The 15,238-nt window shown below is 40.6% G+C and overlaps 1 protein-coding gene across 4 annotated transcripts in view; it reads right to left on the bottom strand.

The window, feature by feature from the left end:
- Nucleotides 1-3,057: 3,057 nt before the first annotated feature.
- The window catches only part of KEL (Kell metallo-endopeptidase (Kell blood group)), an 82,306-nt gene continuing 70,125 nt past the window's right edge, over nucleotides 3,058-15,238 (bottom strand). For 3 of the 4 annotated variants that reach the window (XM_057368255.1, XM_057368254.1, XM_057368253.1), the window contains exons 9-19: nucleotides 14,760-14,905; nucleotides 13,381-13,504; nucleotides 12,766-12,876; nucleotides 11,647-11,745; nucleotides 11,062-11,139; nucleotides 10,509-10,612; nucleotides 9,527-9,637; nucleotides 7,430-7,497; nucleotides 7,042-7,199; nucleotides 6,113-6,208; nucleotides 3,058-4,879 (exon numbers count right to left, since the gene is read on the bottom strand). In XM_057368255.1, the coding sequence (XP_057224238.1) occupies nucleotides 4,703-4,879; nucleotides 6,113-6,208; nucleotides 7,042-7,199; nucleotides 7,430-7,497; nucleotides 9,527-9,637; nucleotides 10,509-10,612; nucleotides 11,062-11,139; nucleotides 11,647-11,745; nucleotides 12,766-12,876; nucleotides 13,381-13,504; nucleotides 14,760-14,905 (1,272 nt within the window). In that variant the 3' untranslated portion in view covers nucleotides 3,058-4,702. Of the gene's footprint in view, nucleotides 4,880-6,112; nucleotides 6,209-7,041; nucleotides 7,200-7,429; nucleotides 7,498-9,103; nucleotides 9,410-9,526; nucleotides 9,638-10,508; nucleotides 10,613-11,061; nucleotides 11,140-11,646; nucleotides 11,746-12,765; nucleotides 12,877-13,380; nucleotides 13,505-14,759; nucleotides 14,906-15,238 lie in introns of those variants that run through there. The other variant, XM_057368256.1, reaches the window with a different exon arrangement.

Here is a 15,238-nt window from a genome sequence, read left to right as displayed (position 1 = left end):
ATCCAACAAACAAAAAAAAAAACTCCAAAGAAAATGAAAGGAAAATCCAAGGGACCTTAACATAAAACCATATGTAAATTTCAGGAGTGCAAAAGAAATTTGGTACAGCAAATAATAACTGGTTTTAAATGTGAGTTTGAAAATAACAAAAAATTGTCTTCTAGGCTACATSGTGAAAAGTCATCATTAGAGTTCTAAAATGCAGTTCTGGGCAGAGATTTAATAACAGTGGCCAATTTGGTCTGGCAAAGTCAATGGCAAGGATTAATAAGGGTTCATTCATAAGAGATGGGTTTTTTCTCTGTGAGTAGGGGCTTTGCAAGATGAGCTGTTTCTGCATTRATGTTAGATCACCACCTAGAGGTCATTTAAAAACACATGCAAGTCATTCGACTGGATTTWAAAAAAAAWTWWTTYYTYTYSMYWRRGSYKKTTKRRSCAAACAACCCAAATTACTAATAACTGGTTAGACACTGAAGTGAGAAAATCATTTCATTTTCCACTCCACTTGTACCAGTCTTACAAAACACTTCTTGCTCAGTTCCAGTCGGTTGTCAGCAATATTCAATATTAAGTGTGATTTTTTTCACATCATATGTAGAGTCCTATTGTTATGATCCTATTCCTTTTGCTCTGCCTTTGAGTACAGACACCCTTTTAAAAAAAATTATGCCCAAAAGCTTTCACACTCTATTTTGCTTTAGGGTGTTGCTAGCTACATGTGGTACAAAGCCCACAGTGCTTCTGCCTAACAGCATGCTACATCTTTGTGTGTCAGACAAGTGCTGTGACATCACAATGTGCCCCAAACAAGCCTGTGGTGGTTGTTATGTCCAGACTCCRTAACCTCAAAAGCAGCAAGAAGCTRAAGTGWCTCGAGCTARACAGCAAAATAGGATGGGGGGTAATGCAACCCTGATGGTTCTTCTGGCATTTGCCATCTACCTRATGAGTTTGTTCATGGTCACTGACTGCTCAGTACCAGGGAAAAGCCAGAGCACCATTCACACTGCCAAGAATGGACAGSAAGAGGGAAACACTCAGACCATGATCCACAGCACCAAGAATGAACAGCAAGAGGAAAGCAGTCGAACAGCAGGTGAGAGGATGGGTTGAACAGAAAGGATGAGAAATAAGGGGCTTGGAGAGCAGCTCAGGGCAGGAAATGAGACAGAGTGTGGACACAGGAGTTTGATTGAGGAAACAGAAAATCAGAAGAGGAACAAGCAGATACATGTCAAGGGGAATTGGAGGTCAGATGAYCCCTAAGGAATAGGCAGCCTGCAATGGAGTGGGATAGCAAGGCCATCCCACAGCCCAAAGCAGGGCAGGCCCAGGGATGGCAATCAGAGTCAGACAAGAGGTCACCAGGGAGGTCTATGATGTTGAGAAAAGTTCAAGTTTCCGGATGAATACCACTCAGTGTCAGGACCAGGTCAGACACAGTCCAGTGACTGCCTAGCCCTACACTTACAAGGGCAGAGGACATGGGGCAGGCACAAGTTCAGACCTGTCATAGATGTTAGATTTGTCATACATGTTAAAGCCTCTTGGATCACCCAGGACCCTGACTGAAGCCTCCCATCTCAGCTGTCCCCTCACACCCTACAGAGATCTGAAAAGAAAGGTCCAGGACACCCCTGGGTGGTAGGGCAAAATAATGAAAGAAAGTAAGAGTCCCAGACACAGTCCCATGACTGTCAGGCAAGTCCATGGTGATAAAGCACATTCAAGGTCAAGCCAGGAGGTCAATGTGCAGGTCAGGATCCAGAATAGCTGGGTCCAKGCACAGCTGTAATGGAGACAGAGCTGGAGATAAATAAATTTGCAGCAGATCACAAACAGAGTGCTGAGACCCAGACCTGAACTTAAATGTAGCTCCTGTACCCATGGGATGCAGGTAAAGGGTCCAGTCCAAGACTGTTAAGGGCTATTACAGTCTACTGCTATAGTCACGGCCCTGAAAACATAAAATAATGTATCTGAAGTGCCTTTTATAATGGAAAAGTACAGGAAAGGAGAAAAACATGAAGATGCAAAGGAGAGTGAGAAAAATGCAATTTCTAAAAGAAAGTATTTCAAAATCAGAACCACAGAAACAAGAATAGGACAAAAGAAGCAGAGAGTGGAAAGAGGTATGAATGAAAAGCTGCTTGGGATGAAGGAGGAAATGGACATACATTGAAGGTGATATGGATGTGAAAGTAGAGAAAGCAGAAATAGTGAGGAGGGAAGCAGAGGTTAAAAGGATTAAAGTATGAAAGAAGTGAACAGGATGAAAGTTTATGCTGTTCCCTTTTTCCTCATTTACAGGCTGGGAGGAAATGGAGGAGGCATTTGTGGCCTCCTCAACGGGGGAAGGAATGGAAGTGATCGATATGGTGCAGCCTGAGGACTCAGCGACACTGAGCAATTCAGTAGTGGAGGATCTGCTGTGGCATCTGGCTCTTCTCCTGACAATTGTCCTTTTTTATGCATGACATAGAGCATGAAATAATCCACGTGATCATGTATGATAATGATTTGAATGTCTACCTGTGTTTCATGATCAGCTACTGGACAATACAGCTTGTCGTCACCAACCACATCCCAGGGAACTGAACTACAACACTGAACACTGAAGACAAGGGCAARGACCCTGTGCATGTATTGAAAGTGTTTTCCTTTCTCTCTGAGAAACCTAATAAATTCTCAGTAATTTTTTCTAAGCCAGACTTCCATCCTTGCACTTCCCATATATTCTTTCTGTTAAAAAACCACAATGAATAACAGGAATTGATTCAACTCACCAGTTTCAGGGCTGATCCTGTCCTTCAAAAATAATATTATTAAATTCAACATATATGGCAAGAACAAGGAAAAAAAGCATATTCCAGGGAACTGTGCCTACCCATACACTTACCAAGACAGATACGAGAAAAGATAGACTCCTCAAAATGCATATTGTCAGGAGCCTTAGCTTTTTCTAAACATTATAACCTCAGAAGCCAAATATCTCAGAACACTGAAACAATGTCTATGTTACACACAAGTTTTATGCAATGTTAATTGCTATTAGGATCTAAAAGAAAAGCTGTCTGGACACACTGCTTGGAGAAAATGAAATTAATGAGGAAAGGAAGAGCATACACTGTTTAAATGGTAATGATAAGCACGAGTCCAATTTTGTTATTTTTCATGATGGTAAATAAGTCGAACTATTTTGAGGTATTTTTATTTATCACTTGTGAAGTTCAGCTAAGAGTGCCAGTCATGGCGTGAACAGWACAAACACAGAAAAGAGAAACAGTCCTGATGATAAAGAGTTTGCAATCAAAGTAATTTTTTTCCTCAGAAGCAAATACTTTATTAATGTTTTTGTTAATTGATGAAACAAAATCTCTGAACAGTCTGTTCTTGGAAAACATTTTGCTGTATTTGTCAGTACTTGAAAAGGATTAACACAGTTATTTTGCACAATGCTTACATCAATAAGGGACGTTTCCACTTCCTATTCCACAAACAATTCCCAAGCAGCCATTATAATAAGTAAAATCAAAATGTTGCCATAAACAAGAACAGTTTGAAGASTATGCAAAAGGCATAAGTATTTTGTATACTTATTAATGTTTGTAAATTTTAGAACATTGGTATAAATTTTCTAATTATGAGCACCTGCAATAGATGTAATTATTACATTGCTCTTAATAATGTACTTTAGGCACTTCTGCTACCCCAAACYATATTGCTTCTTACTCTGCTTTTGCTCTAAAGCAAATTAATACCTAAAATTCAATTTCAAGTAGAAAGTAAAATTCTACAACAGCTCTACTCCTCTGTTTGGATAATAAATATTTACAAATGTAAGGAGAGAACCAGGTTCAGAAACCAGAGAAGCWCTTGGAATTCTAATTGTTCAATCTTCAGATACTTCTAGAAACCCTTGTTATTGTCCCATAATCCATCCTCTACCATATCCTCAACCCCAGAGACCAAAAAAAGAGARTCTTGCTGGAAAAGAAAGATAATCCGTTCTCAGCTTCCCAGTCCCCCTCCCAAGATTCAGGATGCCTTCCTCTTTCCTCTTATGTCTGAGTTTCACTGATGAACAAAAACAGAACAGAGAAGGCCTTCAGTAAACTTCATTATTAAGTGACTAATCTTTCAGCCTAGAAATTGTAACCACTGAGTCTTTCATAGCACCTGTCTCCATGTCCTAGCAAAGAAGAGGATTCTTCCCTCCCTTCTAAGTTATGTGTGGTTTGCACTGTAACCCACAGGATTTTCCTGAGGGCTATTGTAAGATATGAACAAATCTTACWGCTCCTGTTTCTTGACTTGCCCTTTCAGCATGACTGTGAGGCTGCTGGAGCAGACAGGTAAATGAACTAACAGAGGAACTAATAATGGAACAGTCTTTCTGTTCACAACTCCTCACAAGCTGCTGCCTACTAGAAACTGGCCAGTCACCTTGCTGCCCTGGGACTTGTCACACATCTGGGACAGAGCACYGCGAGCCTTGGAGGAGACCCTCTCCTTACGAGATTGGTTTGAGAATTTCCCTACCATCAACAGCTGAGGAAAGGATAACAAGGAAAGGAAGGGAAAGGAGTGAATAAGAGCACCATGTCTCCCTAGAGGCCCTGAGAAGTTGGTCACACTTTCATGCTTCAGGYCTTCCTCTCCCTGGGATCGCATCTCCCTTCCTCCATTTCCATAAGCATTACCAGATGCGGCATTTGTTGTCAGGGTTCATTGGGGATCCTCTGGGACACTGGAAGCTCTTGGAAAAGTCCTGGCTGTTGCTGACAGGCCCACAGACACGAAGTGGCAAGGGACTATGTGGATCTGTGTTCAGGGAAGACCGTARTTTCTCTGGATCCTGGTGTCCACACATTGCCTGATGGGAAGCAAAACAGAAAAGTCAGTTTGGCTGAAAGTCCTTGTGTGAACAAGACTTACGGGACTCCTCATGCCTCAGCACRCAACAGAGGGTGCTCAAGCAAACAAGGAAACCTGCATACATGGCTGCCAGCAATGTGCAGATCTTTCTTCTGATTGTTTTCCCTTTCCTTAAACTACTCTCTCACCATTTCCCTCTCTGACAATCCAYYKSMMYTTTTCTACACTGCATAGTCCAGAACACAGTGAATTTAGGCCATCCTGGCAAGGCTCATGCAACCTTGGGCTCCATCTAAAATAGTGGTAAGGATGTCTCAGTGTCTAGAATCAGTTTCTGCAGTGAAATCAGCAAGTGCTCATCCACAAAGGAGAGCGCTTACACAAAATCCTGTTACTACTCAAGAGACTCAGGGGAGGATTATATGACCTTACTGGTGCTAARCTCCCTATCCAAATCTTCATTCTTGTGATTTCAGCCTTTATTTATCAACAAACGATGCAGTAGCTGCCAGATAGACTCTGAAATGCAAATCTTGACACCAAGACYCAACAAGCTGACTTTTTAGAGACTGCTTTGATTTAATAAACACAAAACTTTTCCCTTTGCACAATTACAGTGACTTATAAGGAGGTGACTTTCTGAGCGCAGAAATCTAGCCATCTATATGAGGAACTTGACATCCCAACTATGCATTGCGGCACAATTTGCTGAAACCCTTAACGCAGGTTCCCACAGAAACAGCAAACTGTGTGTGCATGTACTTCTAGCTCTTTATCTCTTAATGACATTTGAAACTCTTTTTTTGACTATCACTCAGAGTGGTATGACTTCTAGCTATTCAGTATGACACAGAGGTGAATGAACGTGACTTTTACAGTTAGATTTAACTTCCTCTGTGTAAGATTGCTCACAACAGCAAAAAAATAGTACTCATAAACTGGCAGTGAAGTCTGCTTTCTCTGACACAGTTGGTCTGCTATGACTTAATTTYGGTGAATTTCAGTGCTTTGCAAAGGATATATTTGCAGGCAGGCCTTTTTTAGCTTTGAGATTCATAACAAGCTGTATATGTGAATTTTAGCTTCTTTATAAGATTCTGGACCTCAAAGAATTGTTGCTCATTTCTAGTTCTATGAAGAAGGAGGAAAGTGGTTGAATACTGAGAAGGACAAATGGTAAGAGTGTGGAAGAAATGSAAAGTGAGAAAGACATACAACTAGTATTCATTACATGAGCAAAACTGAGGTAGAAAAGTTGATCATGTGAAAGTCCAATCTTAGGTAAATCCTTCTCTTCTTTGTGCTTTTTCAGCCAATTCTTATAGGCCTGTGGAGAGATAAAATGGGTAATAATAAATCTTCCTTCAAACAGCATCCCAAGTCCATGTCTTCTGTCAATTAAATCTATCAATCAATCCAATATACACTAAATATATTAGAAAGTTTGTATCTCTCTCTTCACTCTGAGGCTCTCTGCTGCTCACCACGACCTTAGTAAGTCTGAAGTGGGAGAATAACAARATAATTACTTTTCTTACCATTTCAGATACTACTACACAGAGACTACTACACACATTGTCGTAAGTTGTGGTAATTGCACTCTGAAAATGAAAATTATTTTCAAAGCAAATCACAAATATTTGACTATAAATTAAAGACTTTCTACTTCCCAATATTCTTCATGAAAGAATGTAAAAAGTACTATCTTAGACCTAGGGATCTCACAGCACCCTCAGCAGTTAAACTGATGAAATACTGCATGAGGAAACAAAAAGCTCTCTAGAATGAAGTACTGCTGAAAACATGGTTATGGAGTCATTTCAMCACCACACAAAATTCTATTTCATGTTTGAGCTTACTTCCTCAAGAACAACATAAGCATTTAGACAATAGCATACTTTTGTATGCATGACATAAATGGGGAAGTACAGGTGGCAAAAGGGAGAAGTTGTCTTGGATGGACTCAGTGAGGCTATGAGCAAAGCTTTGTGAGGAACCTATCTCTGGACTAACAGAGGACAGGCAGGGCTCATGCTTCCCTGGCACAGGCATGCAAGAAGCCTGGAGCTGGAGCAGGATGTGGGAGAGGGGAGCAGCAGGGCAACCTTCCGAGTTACCCAGTGAGACTATGAGGCAGCAGAAGAAAGTGAACCACAATACCTGGTAAGCGACAGCGAGCCCTCCAGTGTCAGCTGTATTCTCCAACAGTGTGAAGGTGCCATTGACATTAAAGCTGTAGCTTTCATACTGCTCCACCAAGCAGTGTATAGATCTTTGTAGTGCACTCCTGTTGCAAGCAGGRCAGCCCTCAGGCAACACTGTGGGGGGAAAAAAGTCCTAGAAGTAAAGCTGTTTATGGCATCCACCTGTGCTCCTCACATTAATCACGATTCTTCCCAGTAGCAGCAGGGACTGGAATATGTTTTCCTTAAGTTCATCTACCTTAACAATACATGTATACATTGATATAAGGATCAGGATTTCAGATCCTCTAAGGGAAAGTACCAGTGGGACCTAGAGGRGTAAAGACACCAGAGACAGTACCCACCATAACCATAGAATGAGTGAAGAATTTCATGTGCCATGAAGACCCCAACGGCTCCAAAATTCACAGCGCTGAAAAAAAAGATGAAAAGAGTGCTTTTGGAAAGAAAAAGAGGGCAGAGGAACATTCTTTATAGCCACTGAGCACATCTGTATGCTCCACAGGAGCATTCTACTCTGGGAGCACACAGAAACACTTTCTATGTATTGGCAGTCAGAAATGCAAAATTGAAAAAGCAAGTGCAAATTATCCTACCAATGCTTAAAATTGTACTATGGGCTTACTTTAAAATATTTGTAGCTAATAAGCCATCAAAACAATGAAGAGTCTACGAATGAGATTCTGCYTTTATTAGCTGTAATGACAGGTACTGTTGTTGAAATATGTCCTTATTGACCCTCTATGGTCTCAAATGCTGCACAAACAGCAACTACAATGGTAACCACACAAAAGCAGAATGTTTGGAGAAGCAATCCTACAACTTTCGTCTAGTGAGAAATGATACATATAACTGGCAAGGCAAATTAAAATCATGAAGGTTTGACTGCAGTTACTCTGGTCTAACACTGGCAATCTTGCTGCAAACAGGAGGGTGCACTGTAGACCTCCTGTAGTTCTTTCCAAATGGAATTTTTATGGTTCTATGCAATGAATTTAGAGATAGYCTCACAAGGAAGAGAACACTCAAAGTGCATTTCCATCACATGAAATTATGGGCTCATTCTTTCTTTCCATGCACTGATTAACACTGCTGAAGCATGAAATTATTGGACTAGATCATTATTCCATCACTGGGAACTCAGTAGGAGCTCTACAGCTGATAATTTATACATGTTAACCAGAGGAGTTGAGTATGCTATATACTACCATCCTTGGAAGTGTTAAAGGCCAGGATGGGRCKCTGARCMACCTGGTCTAGTGCAAGGCATCTCTGCTCATGGTAGTGGGGTAGAATTAGATGATCTTTAAGCTTCCTTTGAAYCCAAACCTTTCTATGATTCCATGATTTTATAAAAATTGTACTGCTTTGCTGAGTTCTCATTTTWAAAATTATCCTCATAGTCACCTGAACTGGCTTTTGCCAGTGAAGTTTAAACTCTGGAGCAYCATCTGAGAAAGTGCTATTGTGCCAATTCACCAAAAGCTGATCAAGTTTTACTTACCAGTCTACTTGACTGAGGTTACAGTGAGAAAAAAGTACTTTACTAATTCTGAATACAAAAGGAATAAGAARGCATAGACACTTTTTCACAGAGGAAGAATTTAGTGACAGGCCATACCACTGGAAAAAAAAAATCTTTTCTACTGTTGAGATGTCCTTTTCTTCATACTGCAGAAATTTATTAAATACTGCAAGCAYTAGGAGTAAATAATTACTTTTAACTGAGATGTTTTTCTTTCAAACTTCAGCCTCTTGTCACAATGTGAGCATATCTTTCCATACAATGGTATTGGGAGAAGTATCTATCCACTCTCAGACAAAAAAGGCCATTGAATGATATGTTTACAGTCAACTRTTTGGAGTGCTTTTATTATCAGAAAAAATATTGCTTAAGAGACCTGTTCCATATGATGAAAAAAAACAACCAGAGGAGTGTGGTCTAAAGAAGTGTCATTWTTGCAGGGGAAGACTCAGAATTAAAAATCTATTTGCTTAGTAGAAAARGTTTCTTARAAAAAAAAAAMRAGAGAGGAGCTGTGACACATTTGAAAAATACTTCTGACAAGAAATTGCTCTGGGTTAGATTTCAGGAATCCTTGGAATCTAGAAAATGAGAGGCAAAGGTGAAATATCTTCTTTGCAGTTAACCTACATGTGACTTCTGCCTCTTTGCTCTGGAGCAGTATCTTTGTCTCAGTTTAGTTTCACCTAGATTCTGGTTTCGCTTCAGCAAAGTCAATGATCACTCTCTTTCAGAACTCATCAAGAAGTATCCATCTGGTTTTAGAAAAAGCTGGGTTGCCCCCCTTTCCTGTGTCTTTCTGGGATGCAGGAAAAAAAAGAGATTAAAGACAGATACCACCCACTAAGGTTCCTCCTGGAAGCATAGTGCAGTCCAGGGACTACATTCAGCTTGCACCTCTGCAGCCCCTCCATACCTGGGAAACTTCATGTGGAAAAAAGGACTGCGGAACATTCCAGCTGGAAAGACCACCATGTGGTGCCTTATTGAATAGTAYGAATGCACACTCCAGGGGTGCACATGCCAGCTAAAAGCAAAATAAAAAGAGACATTAGAGAATGCATTAACTCCTTAGCTCACACTTTGATCCCGTCCTGCACTCAGCTTGCAAAAATAGTTCAGCTGTTCACACAGCACCAACAAATGAAGGAATTCACATTATCTAGAGTTACAGGCATTTTAAATAAACCTTCACTTGTTTACAGATGGACAGAACTAATAGCTTTGTTTTCATACACATGAAGGGATTCTCCCTCACAAATTCCCAGTCAAGCAAGTTAGGATTAGTAATCTCCTGTGAAGTCCTGCACATAATACTATTCAAATGCTGTATGGCTCTAAGCACATCTATCAATGCTGCCTTCCTTCCAAAGCATCCTATGTCCTGCCTGTGAGGTGACCCTACCAACACCCTCGTTAACACACTGCTTTGCTGTTTGCTTTGTTGTGAAGCTCAGGRGAACCAGMTATCYCCCTTAATCAAGGGTGCATGGTCAAAAAAGTGGGGTGTTTTTCAGGGGTCTGGTGCTCTCTCCAGGGTGGAGGGTATTCTGGAAGCATTGCTCAGGCTGAATGCAGGACAGGCTGTCACATCCAAAGYCTTTTTAAAGCAGGATGCTTTTTAAAGCAGATGCAGTCTTGCAGCAACATTCGGAACTGTGAAACCACATTCAGAAGTGCTGAATCTGATTCTGCCCACCAGCCTTCACCTGCCCTTCCTCCCCTTCCACAGTAAAAAATAGAGACATACAGCTAGCACAATTGTGAGTGACCTGCTCTAGCTGATYCTGCTTTGAGCAGGAGGATTGGACTAGGTGATCTCTGCATGTCCCTTCCAAACTCAGTTGGYTYACAAGTATATGATTCTGTTGTAYTTTTCAGATCACTATCTGACTTACTTATTCTGTGGCTGATGCTGAAGGAGCTTCAGGAAGGAATCTTCCCTCAGTACTTTCAAGCAAGCCACCACATTGAGGAAAAAAGTGTCTTCATTTATCTCCAGCTGAGGAAAGAGACAGGGAATGTGACTGTCATAGGCCATAAGTGAGGGATGAATTGAACAATTGAGAAAATAAAAAAAYGAGAAAAAGGAAAGTCCCATGCATCAAAAAAAGGGTTAAACAAAAGAGAAACCAATGGAATACTTGTAGCTTTTTTCTCTCCCAATTCTAAAGACCTTCAATTTAAGATATGACAGGAATGTTATCTGAAGACCAAACCAAACGCACAAACAAGTACAAAATTACTTCTATCAGACCAGCCACTCTAAATAGGAGACAGCATAGGCAACAGTATAGAAGCAACAGGTAAATGTTTCTGGTCCCATATGCTCCCAAAAAATGAACTGTAGGAAATGTGAGGTCATAGCCGTTTTTGTAAGCAGACAAGATAGCAGTTATTACAGGTAAACTGCCAATAATGAGGCAGGCATGTTTACATTATATAGCTCACATTCTGGTATTCCAGGTTCACTTTGTCAGTCTGCAGTATGTGAGCTGGATAGCCAATCTCTACTTGTAGCTTGGAAACCTAAAATGATAAGAAACAAAGAAACTTGATCATTAGCAGGCTTTACATTCTGCAAGTCCTTTTAAAGGTTATTGCTAACCAATAAGCATAATCTGTGAATCAGTCCTTCAAAAGGACAGCTATTGTTTCAAGAAGATGTCCTGTTGCTCTGGTGACCCGAGGCCTAATGTTGTTCTATTCTTCTCTGTATTATCTTCTGCCATTCAGCTTTATAGCTTCTAACCTTAATAGATGTATAAAATTKAACTGTATCTCAATAAAATTAATTCAGAGTATCCTTGGACAAACAAAAACTGAGCCTGTCTGTGCCGACACATAAATGTATGTACCTATGCATCACAGCACTCATAAAACCACCTTCAATTTTTAGTRTGAATAAGATATCTATTTAAGATTGTGTGCCTGTAGAAGCATGTAGGAATATGTAAAGATGCAGGTCTCTTCCCTTCCTTTTCCAAAGGCTTCAGGGAAAGAAAGGACTCAGCAATTTCTGCCTTCTGCACGCACCAAGGCTTTTGCRTTTTGGCGAGTCTGCTCATCCATCCACTCCACCTGATCCAGTCGGTCACAGAGAGCATCTTGGATCTCAGAGAACATCAGCTCAGCCTGCCATGGGTGAAAGAAGGCATGGTCACAACTGCAGAAAAACACTGTTCAGGCTTAGTTACCATCTTCCCATGTTCCAGCAATTCAACCACAGAATAACTGGGGAAAATTCCTCTTTTTTTTGTGATGAAAGAAAAGATTTCAATTTCTACAGTGATTTAGGCTGAAGTTATTTGGCATCCAGAGTTATTTTTTCTCACAGAGCTAACCRTTGTCTGCCACACACCTTTTCATCTGACTTCTCACAGTAACTAAGAGGGAGACAATTTTTTCTCATTCAATAATGAATAACTGCCCTCCGTCTTAAGCAAAATGAAAATTCAGTATTAACAAGTATTTCTTGCTGGTGTTTCCCTTCCCAAAATGATGACAACCTGAGTAAATCCTTCTCAAAATTATGCTTTATTCATTAAAATTTATGTTTCACTACATGTAGTCTTGGTTTTCCATTAGCTTTTCTTGGTGTTATTTACTCTTGCCACTTTATAGACTTCTAACTCTATAAAACCTGGTAGTACACTAACTTTACTCAAAAGAAAAAGGAACCCTGACCATCATAGGATGAAACAAAAAATAAATCTTTTCCACACTGCAGGCAACGTTGTTTTTACTGTACATCCATCCAGAATGTTTTCATAYGATTGCTTAGGGGCTTTGCAATTGAAAATCTTACTGAGATATATCACATTGGTGATGAATATTGTTAACACTACCTGTTAAGCCAGGGGGCACACAGAGATTGCATGCACTTGTAGGGCTGTAGCTGTTGGTGCGGCACATACAACTTTTCTAACAGTTGAGACAAAGATAATAGCTGGTATTTATTTTGATTATTATAGAATGACAGCAATGTCTTGCTCTGACATATTCCCAAAAAAGGAGGGAAAGTGCATAAGCAGAGGAATATGTAAAAAGTTAGGAAACCTATACATGATTTTGCTGTCTTGATGTGGTATTAAGGTGGCATGTCAAAAAAAGAAAGAGGTGAAGCTGAGMTCTGCTAAGATGATGAATACCTACAAATTTCTTGGTCTGCTCAGGGAAAATTTCTTGCACAATCATCTTCCCTAGAACTGGTTCAAAGAAAGAGCTGGTATCAGTCAAGCACTTCTTCCAGCGCTCAGCTGGGATCTGTAGGGACAAAGAAGTAGAGACACGTGAAAGCGAGGACAAAGAACTAGGAAGCCAGCAAAATGATATGTAGATGTCTGGTCAGTAGCATACACACTGCTGTCTAAAAATTACAGTGGTGAATAAGCAATGTAGTTCTGTTTAAGCTACCTCAGCAAACATTTCTAGTAAAACATTTATTTCCTTATGATTTACTGCGCTTACTATCACTCAAGATGAAGATTTGTATGTTAGCAGAGAAAAATCCATAGAAGTGTGACCAACTATACATTGTTCTCTACTCCATGATACAGTGCATTTAGCTCTCTAAACTTTTGTGTGTCATGTCTACTCACACATTTCTTTGAGAAAAAAAGAAGCATTTAATAACCTAGGGAGAGTAGTTTTTCTCCCCAAATCTAAGAAACTCCATCCATCTAAAGCATCAAGAGRACATTCAGAAGGTATGACCTACAGTGTTCAGCTGTTGGGGAGGCTGAAGAAGCTGATAAAATGCTAACTCACCATTCTAGATCCCATTTTTCCATAAAGGACCTTATACAGCTCCAGGCGTGCCTCTTGGAATCGACTGTCAAGAGCTGGGGAGAGATTCCCAACCAGRCAAACAATCATGTAAATGTGAAGGAGCCTGTAGACAAAAGATTGAAGGCTGGTCACCATAAACACTGAAGTGAGGCAAGTGTCAAAGGGGTAAATTGAGGCAGAGAAATCCTAGGAACCTGAACAATGACAACAAAGGACTCTGAATGAACCMCACCCAGGGCTGTCAAAGGAGGATGATTTGACATGAGTCAACCAAAGAAACTCCCCAGAACACCGAGGGGGCTTAAGGGATAACTGTCTGCTGGGGCACAGAATTCTTTATGGGAAGTTGGAGAAGGATAATTTTTAGGACTAAGTGAAACATATAGAATATTGTGACAGGTCTGTGGGATTCCGTAAGATGTATGAGGGGATGCTTATGGGAARGACCAAAGGCAGGGAAAGGGAAGGATCATAGTGGATTGGGAAAACAYATGTGGGAAAATGAGACAACAGGTTGTCAGAAGGGATGGTTGATGATGGTAAATTTGTGCTTGCCAGGGTGTCTGTCTGATTGAGCCCTGCACATGGTCACCAGGATACATCCTATCCTATTAAATGCTGCTGTTAAAAAACATTSTACTCCCTGTGTGTGCAGATGGAACTGAATGTTCTCAGACAATGATTTTGAGCATTGACTGTTGGAGAGACTTTGGATCCAGCTAGTTTCTGGAGAGAGCAGAAGTCTGAGAGCTGGCTATTAGAAATACTGTATTGGAGTTTGGACCAGCGACCGAAGAGACCTGATAGTACAGGTGTGTCTGYAACAGGAAGAGACCAGAGCACCAGCAACCAAAGTAGGGCCGCAAGACTCAGAGGCTCATATATCCATGTGATACATTCAAGTGGACACCAGGAGATCTTGGCCAACTTGTGGACAGATTGAATACCTAAGACCAGCTATTGGAGTGAGCTGTATCATATTTCACCAGTATAGACCAACCCKGGCCAGCTGGAGCTGAGGAATAGGATCATTCTGGGTTCATGTTTGTGTGAGTGCTATGGGTGGATGGGTGCCACTGAAGGYACTGTGCTCCCTCTCTGTRTGATACACATAATCYATTTRTTTATTTATTTWTATGTGTGCTYATACATGGTGCATGCATATGCAAGCCTGTAGGGAATATATGCTAAGCCACTCGCCAAACCTGTGGATATAAAGCCACAKCAGCCTTGCAATGGTTAGACTACTGGATTCAACAGCCTCTAACACAGTAGACTCTAAGCTATCTAACTTATGGTATTTGAAGTAAATATTTCTTGGGGCATGAGCAACTGCAATTATAGATACMAACTCGTACCTTCCCTTGTGCCATTTCTCAATGAGCTGTGACATGCCTCTCAAGTAATCCATGTCATGCACTGCAATTGGCTGAGAGAGATTCATTGGCATAGGATGGAAGACAGCCTGGAGACATGCCAGCCAGTCAATAGCAGGTGCATTTTCCTGCAAGTAAAACAAAGCTTATGTGCCTATTCAAAACTATGAATCTAAACTGGCTCAAAAATTAGYAATAGGGAAAGGGATAGTCTTCATAATACTTCCTAATACTGGTAAGAAATTCTTTGAACAAGTTAAACTATTTTTACAGTGTGCATTTTGATTTAAGTAGAAGAGGAGAATTGACTTCTTTAAAAGGGAATTAGCCCTGGGGAAGGAACAGAGTTGAGGGCCTGAAAAACTCTGTCTGTCAGCTACAGACCGTAAATTAATGGATTATTTAAAGCTCAACAGGCTCCAGGTATAAGCTGCAAGACAAAGGCATCTAAACAGAGTATC

This window comes from Malurus melanocephalus, unplaced genomic scaffold, assembly GCF_030028575.1.
Source record: "Malurus melanocephalus ecotype Western Australia unplaced genomic scaffold, MMel_1.1 scaffold_89, whole genome shotgun sequence".
NCBI lineage: Eukaryota > Metazoa > Chordata > Aves > Passeriformes > Maluridae > Malurus > Malurus melanocephalus.
This window is presented reverse-complemented; position numbering and strand designations above follow the sequence as displayed.